The sequence below is a fragment of the Argiope bruennichi genome, chromosome 8, assembly GCF_947563725.1.
Source record: "Argiope bruennichi chromosome 8, qqArgBrue1.1, whole genome shotgun sequence".
NCBI classification, from domain to species: domain Eukaryota; kingdom Metazoa; phylum Arthropoda; class Arachnida; order Araneae; family Araneidae; genus Argiope; species Argiope bruennichi.
In genome coordinates, this window is record NC_079158.1 from 124931814 (window position 1) to 124945719 (window position 13906).

At 27.4% G+C, this 13906-nt stretch overlaps 1 protein-coding gene across 1 annotated transcript; it reads left to right on the forward strand.

The window, feature by feature from the left end:
* The first annotated feature begins 584 nt into the window (after positions 1-584).
* LOC129980834 (ferritin heavy chain A-like) lies at positions 585-7610 on the forward strand. The gene is made up of 5 exons (XM_056091249.1): positions 585-832; positions 1518-1633; positions 2377-2523; positions 4188-4316; positions 6929-7610. Exons 1-5 carry the CDS (start codon positions 766-768, stop codon positions 7079-7081), a joined length of 612 nt encoding a protein of 203 aa, XP_055947224.1. The 5' UTR covers positions 585-765; the 3' UTR covers positions 7082-7610.
* The last annotated feature ends 6296 nt before the right edge of the window (positions 7611-13906 follow it).

Sequence of the window (13906 nt, forward strand, 5' to 3'; positions counted from 1 at the left end):
TTTGCAGTTTTCTAAAGATATCCAGACGGTGACATCAACCAGGACTCTTACCAAAGTACCAAGGGTGAGTAGGTGGGACTCTCCAAAGTGCATTTGACTCCCTTTTTTTGATAAAAGATATTTCAAAATAAGTTAGTGTTGCATCTCTTTTATATTTACCTTAGTGTACTTCCTATTATAATTTAACTTACGCCTAGAACTCGGGAATAATGAACGGCTAAATAGCGTTTTAAATAACATTTGAATAGTTTTATGTGGATATGTGTATGTATGTGTTTCATCCGATTTTTACTGTCTTTTGTACCAAATTTCTACAATTAATAATTAGTAGTTATCCATAAATATTAAATTTCTTTTATTCTCAAAGAAAAATTGAAAGCTGTTTTTTTTTAATTGAAAGCTGTACAATATTCACTCGAGTCAGCATAAAATACCATGGGTATGACTCCTTTGTCCAGGAAATTTTTGTTGTGCTTTTAAGTATTTTAGCCACTATGCCATTATAATAGTAGTCTTAAAATTACGGATTTTAAATCTGGCATCATTTCGGCTGCTTGACAACAATAACAATAACAAATCTGATAAAATGCGCAGTTGATAGTTGGTATCTCGAACGTGAAAGTTCGGTGTTGAACTTTGCTCCTAGCCTTCTGTACCAGTGCGTGCAAAGGCTCTTTTATCTGATTAAGAATTGCAATATTATTAGAATTTTTCTGCTTCAATTCCTTTTTGGAAAATATTTCATTGACCCTACAACCAAGAAAAATGAAGTCTCTTATTTTGGAATCCTTTGCTCTGCTACTTACTCTGCAAGTTGTTTATTGTCTTATGGGTCAGCAAACTCTTTTGTTTCAAAAAATTTTATAGAAATATTTCTATTGTTAACCAGATTTCTCTGGCGTATTTCTTAATTATTTTGAAAAGGAATTTTATCTTAAAACTTCCTCTTACTGATACATTACTTTTCTTTTATAAGATGCATTATTTTATTATTTTGAAAATGTAAATGTATTTTACAATAAATCATGTAAATATTTTTCATTTTTACATATTTTATTCGTTTTTAACACCATATTTTAAGAGTTATATGCACTTAACACTTTGTGGTGCATCTAATTATATAATAATTAAAGTGACCTTGTCGGCCATTTTCCTGTTAATGATTCTATTTAAGATGCTTCCTCATACATGTTTTCCTGCTTACCCATATTTGATTTTAATCTTTAAAATTTATTGAATGCTTTTATACTTTTACATCTATGAATTTTATAATATAGAATGCCTTGAGATGTTAGATATGTAGAAATTCAAATATTTACTTATTTGTAACAAATTTTAAGTATTAATCAGGTTTTAATGTTGTACTTTCTGCCAGATTTTGTAGAATAAACTGGAATTTTATTTCTGGAGACAAAAAATTTCATGACTATAGCAATATTTCGTGTGTTATGTGAAATGTATATCTTTATTATATTTAGTGTAGATGCATTTCCATTTAATTTTTTTTTTAATTTTAGACAATGACTTGAACAAGCCTCATAAAGATCGATATGTGCTTCATAAGAACTGTGAAGCTGCTATTCACAAACAGATTGATGAAGAAATGCATGCCAGTTTAGTTTATGCTACTATGGTAATCATTTTTACTGTTGATTGTGTAATTATTTTATACATTTACTTAGTTTTTACTTATATGCGAAGTGAATCATCCATGTAATTAAATGATTCTTCTTCTTTATTATTAATATTGAAGTTTTTTTTTAGGAGTCTAGATCTTAATGTATATCATATGTGTTAATATAAATTATATATAAAACTTTGTATTACTCCAATCTTTATCATTATTGTTGTAATAAAGATTTTTTAATAAATTTTAAATTTTTAGGTCGAAATTAATTATTAGACATTCCAGTTATTTGTTTAATATTTAAAATATCTTCATTTTGAGCAATCATTATTCTTTACTCGGTTGGTAATTTCATTTAAAGAAATCAAAATTCAAAAGAATATTTAAAAGTGCTGTCATCTGATTATGCAATCTGTAGAATTTTATGTATATTAGATTAGTAAGTTAACTTAATTACTAAATTATTTTAAGCAAATATATATATATATATTTTACATGCATATATATTTAAATATATTTTTCTGTTTAATGTATAACATTCACATATGAGAATATATGTCCTATTAGGAAATAGATTAAATTCTTTTGAATGTTAATTGTTGTATTACAAAAATACTTTCATTTTTTTTTAAACTGAAATTTACTTAATTTACTAACAGCCAATGCCTATTTAAATTCTTAAAGGAAAAATTGTCTTTCTCTCATTGACAAACTTTTACAGATTCAACACTTTTTTCTCTACCATTTAGGCTGCTCATTTTGATCATAACACAGTTGCCAGGAAAGGTATTGCCAAGTTCTTCTCAGATAATTCTATGGAAGAACGAGAACACGCACAGAAGTTTATTGACTACTTAAATAGCCGTGGTGCCAGATTTGCAGGATTTGATTTGAAGGTAAATAAATATTAAAGCTGAAATTTTTTTAAGTGTATAAAATACTTCATAATACTTAAATAAATCTTCAGTGTACTATTTGCTTTTGTCTTAAAAATCTCATAAACGTAATTTATTCATAACTTTAGTGCCATTTTATTTTCAAGATAATGTATTTCTACTTTAGCTTAATGAGCCATTGAATATTTACTTTTCTTGGACCCCAATAAATTATCATGAATGAGGAAAATTTCCATTAAAAAAAATTTGCTGTTTATGCTTTTTGATGCTTCTATATAATCTATGATGCTTTGCATATAATATTATAACAATGACCATGATTTGTATGAACTTAAAATACCTTTTGAAGATTTAAAAGAATTCTCTCATTGTTATTAAGAATAATAGAAGTTGTAAATTAAAGAAAAAATTGTTTTCCATTGTAGATCTTATTTCTTCTTATTATCATCGAATAAATACTCTGGAGAGATAAATTCATTACTTTGTCTTTTTTTTTTTTTTTTTTTTGGTTGCAGGGGTATTTCACTTTGTTTGAAGTATTTGATCATTGTGTGAAGGATAAACCTCTATTTAATACAATTTTGCAGATAATTTAAAAATGTTTTTCTTTGTTATACATAGATGCATCACAAAATATGTTTAACTGTGGATATTTGCAGAAAAAAGATACTAATAAATCATTTATATGAGATGTCATATATAGAATATATTATAGAAATTTGGAGTTTTATATAAAATGAAATGCAATCGTATATCATTTTACCATTTATATAATACAAAGATCACATTAATTAAAATCATATATTGTAATTATAAATATATAAGGAATAGATTATATACAAGGGAAAATGAATTTCGGTTTTCACTGCAATTAATTTGTCTAATTGTTAATAAATATAAAATAAGTAAATTGATATTGTTCAATATTATTAGAGATATTACAAGATTCTCTAATAAGAAGTGTAAGATGACCTATTTCCAACTGGTATTATTTTTCCCACATAATTATGGTTTTTGACTTCTCAGATATAATTGTTTGACCATGGAATATATTATTTTTGATATTAATTAAAAAAGAGCCAAAAGTTGCAAACGTAGGATCGAAACTGGCATTTCAACTATATGAATGTGCCTCTCACTTACGAGAAGAAAACAAGCACCTTTTTACAATGTTTAGTTTACAGGAAGCAAATCATATTTGTTTGTTTTTGTCAATGAATTACTAATCCTTTACCATTAATTAATATTTTGAATTTTGGTTTGAAATAATTATTAAATTAGTCAGGGGTTGTATTCTTATATTTTGCTTCAGAAATATGTAATTTTGTATTTTTATTTTTTGAAATCTGTTAAAGTTTAAAAGTAATTTATAATCATATATAAATTTAAAATAATTTTGAATTGTATTATAAAACTTCATTTCAATAAAATCACTTTAAATTAAAATTATTCTATTATAAATCATATTGATGGCATTATTTTTAAATACTTGAATACAAATTCAAAATTTTATTTATATTGAATTATCCCTATATTCTGTTATTACCTTAATTTAAATGTTATTGGTTGTCTAGTATTGTAGTGTTGATGATACGATTATTAAATTTATTTATAGCAGGTTTCTGATTTTTTTTTAAGAATTATTTTATGATTCTTTTTTCCAGATGCCTGGTAAATCAAGTTGGAATAAAGCTTTAGATGCTTTTGGTGATGCATTGAATCTGGAGAAACATGTTAATAATAAATTGCACCATTTGCATGACATTGCTGCCTTGACATGTCTAGATAACCATGTAAGATTTTTATATTTATTTAAATTATCATAATGCAGTTACTTTATGAAACATACATTTCAGTGTACAACTGAACATTGAATTAATATTTATTGCTAGCATTTAATTATATTTTAAAAAAACTTTTCTAACTTGAAGAATAATTTATTTTTTAAAAAGATTAAATGTTCTCTTCTTTTCTTGGTTAGTTGAATAAATCTTCAATGTTATCTCATGTTAAAATGATTTTGTATGAAGATCTAAGTTAGCTTAACATTCAAATGATTTAGATTATATAATATAATTTATGGACTACCTTTTTAAATTTTACATTTGATTGCAGTATTACAGTATTATTTTTAAGCCAAAACATTGGAATAATTCTGTAATAATTTGTATTTAAAACTAATAATTGCTTAATGACAATTTACCATTCAAATGGTAAGTAGTTTTGATGATGCTTGAGCTTCTTCAAGGAGCTGATTACGTTGAATAATATTAGTTATGAATGGAAACAGATGTACATGCAATATTTCTTATCAGTATTGTTTACATAATTTTTATGTTTGAGAAATCTATACTTATAATAAAGCTCAATATGTGCATGTGTGTTGGCACTCTATAGGCCCGACCATTTGACCTGCAGTTACCAAATTTGGCATGTGCTTATCTTGAAGGTCGGGAATGTACTTCTCAGAGCGATTTTTTTTCAAATTTTTAATTAGAATTTTAATTAATTAAAAGTTAAGCAAAATGTTGGCGTTTTTCCTCTATAACTTCTGAAAATATTACAGCACAAAATTGATTTTTACATGTATTGGTGTTTAAAAAAATCTTTTCAATGATACTATTGTTTTTACTTATAAATTAAGTTTCGATTTTTAAAAAAAATATTTGATTATATTTTTCAACAATTTATTTCAGCCAAAATGAAGATAAAATTGAACTTTCACAAGCATGATTCACGTTCATGGGAAGAAATTAGCTTTTATCAGAACATTGCCATTACATTAATAAAAGCTCAAATTTAAAATAATATAACTGTTACTGGAAATTAAATTTTCAAAAGCTTAATTTTCAGCATGTGTCTGTAGAAAATGAAATAAATATGAAATATGATATTTTCTAAAAAATAAACTCAAAAAAATTATTCTGTGATCTATTACAATATCTGTATTACTAATTCAATAAATTAATTTGGTTTTAAGCCAAACATTATTTAATACAAAGAGAATATCCATTCAAATCAAGGCTTAACAGCTAATTCGTAAACCTTTAGTAATAGACACACATCTGCTAAAATGGTCCAAATGAAGTGAATGTTTATATTTTATGCAACTTGATTCAATAAATACTCCAATGAATTACGAATGGGTAGTTTTAGAATTCTCCATTGATCATCTCAAAGAAAATACACCAATCGGCACCCAAGTTACTCAAGACTAATTGGCCTAAGATTATGAAAATGCTGATTGTTCTAAAACTTTAATATTCAAAATTTCATAAATCAGTCTGAGCTGATCGCAGAAAATAGAAACTTTCATTTACTTATTTAAAAGTTGGAGTGTCTAGATTATTTTGTAGAATATGATTCCTTAGGACCAAAGACTGTAAAAAATAGATCGTGAAAAAAAGGAAATATTATTGACATCATTTGAATCCTTTTGAAAGTGAAACTAAAAACTGAATTTTATGTTAAATCTGAGAAATTTTTGTTGAATTAATAGTTTACTTTGAGTTATTACTTAAATTATGAAAAATATTCTGCAATATGCGTAAGACTTAAATACCGAATGACTCTGTTTTCAATACTCGTATTCAAATAAATAAATAATGATGATGATAAATAAAATAAAATGCTTGGTTTCAATAAAAACTGGCTTTATATTAATTGCAATTTCAACATTTCCACTTTAATTTAAAGTTGACATTTTACGAGAGCTGACCACAAATTAGAAAAATACATAATAAATTGAATAAAACTACATTAAGATTTAAATAATAGTATAAGTGAATTATATGACCATCAAAATTTGGTTAAAAAGATTTTGCTAGAGAAACTAATTATTACGATGCAAGTTACATAAAATATTTAATTGAAAATTTTAGTGAGCATTAATGTTGGTGAATTGGCTGGTTGCCAAAGGGGGCTAGTATTAAATATTTTACTGCTTTGACTCTGAATTTTTTGTACTCTCCTTTCATAATTACCCAGTAGGCTTTTGATTTTGTTTAATTGTTTACTTCATATGAACATAAGAGAACAAAATTCTACAATTATTTTTCATTTTAATTCCTTATGTTTTAAATCTTACCTTATGTTATCTCCCACCTTGAAAGCAAAAATAATAATTTTGCTTTCAAGGTGGGAGATCTTTGTGCTAATGGAAAAGAAGCAATTATACTTCATAATTTAAATGCATGTAATATGATTGATTTGGAACAAGATACAAGTCATGGCATGCATATATGCATGCAATCATTGTATATTTTTATTTACTTATATGTTACATTGAATTGAAATTCTACTGAAAAAGTTATATTTTGATCCCATGTGCCAATTTATAAATACATTTTTGTTTTAACATGTTATTATATATGTTCACTTATTTTCATTCTTTTTATTTATATAGCTCATGGATTTCATTGAGAATGAATTCTTTGATGAGCAAGTAAAATCAATTGACCAGCTTACAAGATTCATGTCCATCTTGAAAGGCATGGATACCCCAATGGGCGAATACTTGTTTGACCAGCAACTTCAGGGAAAGAAAACTGAGCTCTAAAAATCTTCTAATCTCTGTTACTCCTTGCCATTTATCTACTTATACTTTTATGTTTTGCTCATATTTTATGCCAAACTCTTTTTAAGTATTAGCTTTTGATAGAGTGTTTACAATTTGCATGCAACTTTTTTGCATTTATGTTGATTATGTACACAACTTACAGCTGTATACAATAGTAGTTATTTGTTTTTTTTAAGTTTATTTCAGTATTTTCAATTAATGTATGCATATCATATGCTTTTAAAATATACCAATGCATTTTTAATATACTTCACTATATGAGCTATATTTGGTAGATCTGTATGTATACTTTAGAAACATGAATGTTTCTCACTCATTATTAAGTTTATTGTATTGTAATATCTATTTAATAGAAGTTAGTTATTTTTATCTGTTCATTTTTTTTTCTCCTTCTGTGAATTTTAATCTCTAATAATAGTTATAATATGAATGTGAAATCTCATTTTTCTCTGTTTTCAAAGAAACTGTTCTTTATTTCTTTGAATAAAAATCAAATTGCAAATTTTTATCTGGTATTCTTTTATCTATTTAGCAAATTATAAATAATATTACAGTTCAGCTTAAAATATTTTCTACTTTTCAAAATATTCAGTTTGTAATTTGCATTAGCTTATCACAAATTTAAAGTAATCAGTTTTCAGTTTTGGTTGAAATCTTTTTCACATTCCTTAATTTGTAATGTAGGATTTTTTCATACCATTTTTTTCACTACAATAATTTTCTTGATTAATTATAATAATTGCACAATAATTTTTTTTTAAGTGATGAATATTTCTTAATTTTCAATTCCCTCTACATACACTTAGATCACCCATCTGCTGAGAAAAGTATGCTAGGTTGATGTTCTATCCTTTATTACAAATTTTGAAAATAAAAACTTAAGATTAGTAGTTTTATTTGATATACAGAAACATCATATAGATTCCATCAGGAATCTGCTTTATTTTAAATATAAACATTTTCTAAGGTTCTATATTTGGCATAAATTATTTCTGAATTCTTTACATTTTCAGAGAAACTTGCAACAAATGAAAGTTTTTTTAAAACTAAAATTCTGATTTGGAAATTTGAAATATTAGACATATTTTCATACAGTTTTGTAACAGATAAAAATTCCTTTTGATTAAAAAAAATTAAAACATGGAAATATTTTTTTAAAAAAATTCGTAACTAAAAAGATATAGACAAGAAATTAAAAATGCAAAAATAAGTATAGTCCGTCTTAGAAATTCTTTTAGGAGAACTAGATGGATATATTTAGAATCTTCGTCATCAACTTGTGAATTGTGCAGTAACTGATGGCGCCTTTTTTTAGATCATAGCAGTAAGAGAACTAAAATAACTTTCTTAAACATAGAATAATCATGATCAAACCAATGTGAGCGATCTTCTCTAAACTTTCTTGTTTCTTAATAAAGGTAAATTTTGTTTTTTAGATTTTTTTCCCCAACTTAAAATCGAAATTTGACACAAAACTACAGTTACTATCACAAAATTACATATCAAATTTGATGCATTTAAGTTATTGCATTTTTGAGTATCACATTTACATACTTCTGAAAGTACACACGAACAAAGACTTTCTACTGCTTGTTGGACTTTGCTCAAAATCTGATAGCTGATACACTATAAATGTTAAATTTGTGTACCGAATTTTATCCATCCAGCTCTCTATATTTTGTTGTTATCATGTTAACTTGTATTTGAATAGCTGGACAGACAGACTTCCTCCGAGTAGATTTTGCTCAAAATCTAATAGAAATCACGATTTCTAATTTTTTAGCTATTACAATACTTTCTTTATATGAGAAAGTGTAAACAATGTTATCAGTTTTAGAATTAGTTGCCAAATATATTGTAAAGAAGACAGATTTACAGGTAATTGACATCAAGTTGTCCATGGCAGTTGAGAGCATTGGCCAATTAGGATGGACATTGATGCCACTAGTTTTATTCTATGTTCCATTTAATTCGACACCTTGTTAATTTGACTTTGATCTTTTTGATCGACTAAGAATTTATCTGCATGAAAAAAATTTCAAGATGCCAACAAGCTCATTGTCTGTGTAAAAAGAAAAAGATGGAGGGGATTGTAGTTATAACTACTATTTTAAAGGGTTTGTGAATTTGTAATTTCTTAATGAAATAAAGGCTGTAGTAATGCTTTGAAACAAATGAATCATATGTTAAATTACATTTTCAAAAACCACCATTGTTTCTATCTCTAAATTTTTATTATTGTATTGTTTTCTGACTATGAATTGCATTAATTTATGCATACCTTTTTGATCCATCTTTTTATTTCTCATTGAGATAATTGTGGTATTAAAATAATCAGTATGATTTATCTATTTTCATTTATTTTTCATTAGTATTGCAGATTCTTTTCTTTGGTGAGAATTATTTTTAATGGGCATTGAAAACTGACATTTGACTCTGGAAAGTACAAACATAAGCATGCGAGTAAACATTTAATAGATAAACATGAAACATCATTCCAGCAGTTTCTTTGGTGAATAAGATATTGTTTCATTTTCGATTTCACTTCAGGCAGGTGTACTATTTAACATTTATTTTTGTCAATATTCATTTAACTAGAAATTAAAATATATTTTATTTGTTATTGAAGAAATGGATGTCTTTTTTGTTTGTATTTATACCAAGCACGACGAAGAAATTCTGCACCTTTTCTAATGAAAGCTATTCTTTCTGCTTTTAGAGGATCATAGTCTTCAGTTTCTGTACTTCTTGTGGTTGTAGTCATAAATGTTGAGGAAGAAACAGGTATACTTGAAATTATTAACATGTCTGGCAGTTTTGTACTGATTGAGATTTCACGTACTTGAATCTTAATGATTGAGGTTGTATTTGAATCTTCAGAAGATCTGTAAAAAAGGGTTTTATTATTTTTTGTAAAGGGAGAGAAAAACAGCTATATTGCAGAGTAAAAGCAATTTCTCTTTCCCTTCATCTGTAATTTTGTAAATATTTCTAATATTTAGTCAAGAAGCAGTGGCATCAAATAAAAGAATAGATTGAACACCTAGAAAGAGAATTAAGATTATTGTGTTACATGAGTATGATCTTTCTTTTGCTCAATTGTTCAATGACTACATTTGGAGTCCGAAAGGTTTGTTTACAATATCAGGAGGCAAATTCAATAAAAAACAAAGCAGGAAATGGCTGAAAAAAGTGCACATACCTGTTGATGACAGAAGAATAAAGACTATGTCTCCAAGATAGAAGAATGCCATCAGCGACCATCAGAGGTCAATGAAAAGATGTTGGAGTTTCTGTCATTTCCAAGAACAATCGAGAGAAGATTATTAGATGTTGGACTAAGAAGTAGAATTCAACGAAAAAAATCCTTACTTCAATTTACAACAGCGTATATAAAGACTACAGTTTTCAAAGGAACACAATGATTGGACAGATGATCAGTGGTCACAAGTTATATGGAGTGATGAAATTTAGTTATATGGCGGGAGAGATATTATTCGGTAGTGATGGCGAAAATATATAAGACATAGAATAGGCGAAGAACTACATCCTGACTGCATTCAGGCAACTATGAAGAATTCAGTTAGTGTTATGATTTGTTCATGCATCTTGGCAGATGGTATTGGTCTCCTTCGTGTTATCGATAGGACATTAAATACAAGAAAATACATTGATACTATTCTTGAGCAAAAACTTGTACCATCCATCAGTGATCTTTTTCCCTACAACATATTTATTTTTCAGCAGGATTCAGCTCCTTGCCACACAGCAAAAATATCGAAAGTGTGGTTTAGTACAAAGACCATTGAACTGTTACCATGGCCAGGAAACACAACCACAAAATTATTGAGAACTTATGGCACTGTTTCAAAACTCTTGTACATATGAAGCGTTCATCAAATAAAAGAGGATTAATTGAGGCTATAACGGTTTCTGGGCATCATGCAGTAATGAAGGAAGAGCTTAAAAATCTCGTCAGCACAATGAAACATCAATGTGAAGCTGTAGTAAAAAAATAAGTGCTACTCTACTAAGTACTGATAACTCACTGTAGTCATCAGCATCTAATGTATCTCGATAATTATTGCCTTTCAACTTTTTTTGTATTGTAAATATTTGAAATTTGCTTTTTGTATTTAAATCGGCATTAAATTCTCTTGAAAACGACATATAAAAGTTTGCATTTTGTAAAACGTTACATTATTTTCTATAAGTATACATAGTTAGAAAATATAAAAATTTTCAGAAGTGTCCACAATTTTGGCCACCACTGTGTGTATATATATATATATATATATATATATATATATATATATAATGAGTATATATATATATATAATGAGTATATATAAGGTATAATAAATAAATATAAAGAAATGAGTATACTCAAATGACTTGTTAAACTTTTCCTAATGGGCAGAAAAGAAGTTGTACTGGCAGAATTTTTATCTTTGTTGAAGTGAAATAGTAACTGCTGAACCAGTAATTGTTACCAGTAAGATTTCACTACACTTACGGAATTAATTAATCTCTTTTCGTATCATCTATTTGTCCTCTTCAGTCGTACCATGTGTGATATTTAAATTACTTGCCAATGAGGGAAAAGAACAGAGGCTGAATAGACAATTGTAGAAGATTGCAAACATTATTTTCACATTACTTAAAGAAAAAGTTGAAAGATTTTTTTTACTTCCGTGTAAAATTCCGATGTAAAAAGTAACAATGTAGTGAGTATTATCTGAAAGTTAAAAAATATCGAAATGGGTCGATTTAAATTAAAACGTTGCAGTGTTAATTGACTCGTCAGTTTACACATGAAACTCTAAGAGCATGGTTCAAATGAAAGGTTCATAAACAAATTAAAATTAGATTCACTTTTAATCAAAACATCAATTTCATCTCGTATAGCATGTAGGTGGGTTGAAAAAAATGCAGATGTTGGAAAGAAGTGACAGTTATTTCCCCAGTATTTGTAGTGCCTTCTAAAATTTTATTTTTAATATTTCAAAAGGTGTATCTTCTTCGTAGAGCCAACGAGAAGAAACTCCCACCTCTCTTCCTACATACTTAACATTTACCTTAGGAAATAAGAATCCTTGTCTTAGATCCTAGGGCTACCCCCCCCCTGGAATTTTATATGCCAATTAGCTTTTTCATTTCAAAATTTTAGCAAAGACAAACATTAATAATTATGGATCGATCAAAAATGTTTCCTTTCACTAGTGTAAAATTTTGTAAATTTATTTAGCAAATATTTGCAAAATGTGATCGTATTCATTTTTTAAAGCTATTTCAGACTGAATGGAATTAAATCTCATTTGCATAATATCTGGTAATAATTTCATATTTATTGATAAACTTAACTTTCTAATGGTTTAAAATATCTGAAATTAGTTTCAAAATCATTTTATTGGCTTAACATACCTCCTTTCCATCTCCCATAGTGCCTTAAAACTTGATGAATGATTAAAGATTTAAAAAATTTAAGCACTCAATTTTTTATAAATTCTTTGGTACAAATTTCAATATTAATTTGAACTTTAAATTTAACATTTTTGTGATAATACATAGCCATGAGGATTGTAAATTCTTATCTTTTTTTACCTAAATATAGGGTGGAAGAAAATCTTTAGGAATTTTGAACTTTCATTGCATGAAAAATTTTTTAAAATTCATTTACTATAGGTAAAGTTTTATAACTAGGGACGAGAATTGAAGAAAACTTCGAATGACATGATATTCTAAAATACCGGGCAACATTTTATCAAATAGTTGAATATGCTGTCTGTAAATGTGAAAAGGTTTATTCGAAAATAGATATTTGAAAACATCTGGAAATTACAAAAAGTGAACATTTATGCCAAAAAATCTAATTCTTGGAATAACTGGTGAAAATTGAGGTTAAAAGATGAAGGAAAAGTCTAAATACAGTCGGAAAAATGAATATCTCGCCACTGAAAGAAATGTGAAATATAGCTCCAGAATTTTCGATGTAAAGTTATTTATAAAAATCTCTTATCTGAAATAGCATTTTGTATGTGGGCATAGAAAGTATAGAACAGAAGCTGGGATAATGCTGCAAAAAGTTTAGTAGAAGATGTCAAAAAAAAAAAGCCTTGATAATGGGGCTTTGTAGGGGCGGCCAAGAAACTATTAACAAATATTAATAACTATCTTTACAAAGTGAAGGTTGTTTTAGTAAAAAATGTCCTTTTTAATTTCAGCTTCCTGGCATGTTTTTGCCTCAGCTTGGTAGCATGCTTATACAACATGGCGCGTTTTTTATTCAAAGTATGAAAAAGAGAATCGGATATACAGTCAACCCTTGCGTAATGAACACCTCTGATAATAATGAATGATTCATAAAACAAGCAAAACAAAATATAAAAAAGTGCCTTGCTTAACGAGCGATGCTTTGCAGAACGAGTGTCGAAAAGACATCGTGACGTCACATTCAAACCTACATCAGTTTGTGCTAAGTGCTTGTTTGAAGCGTGTGCTTTATATCTATTTACATGGAAGAAGTTTTGACAAGATAGCGTTGTCGAACGCAACTTCGAACCATTTAAGCAAATATTTGTGTAGCTTTAACGGTTCATGGCCAAAATTTTGCGGCTAGATTTGGATGGGTATCAGTGACGTAGATGATCTAGTTTTAAAAAAATAGCCAGAACTACCAAAGAGCTTATGGAATTGCAATCTATGCCACTGCAAAAGGCTGCAGAGGAGATTTGATCAGAACTCTGGAGAATGACAACCATCAAGAAATGAGGGAGATGTTGAAAGCAATTGAAATTTTTGCAT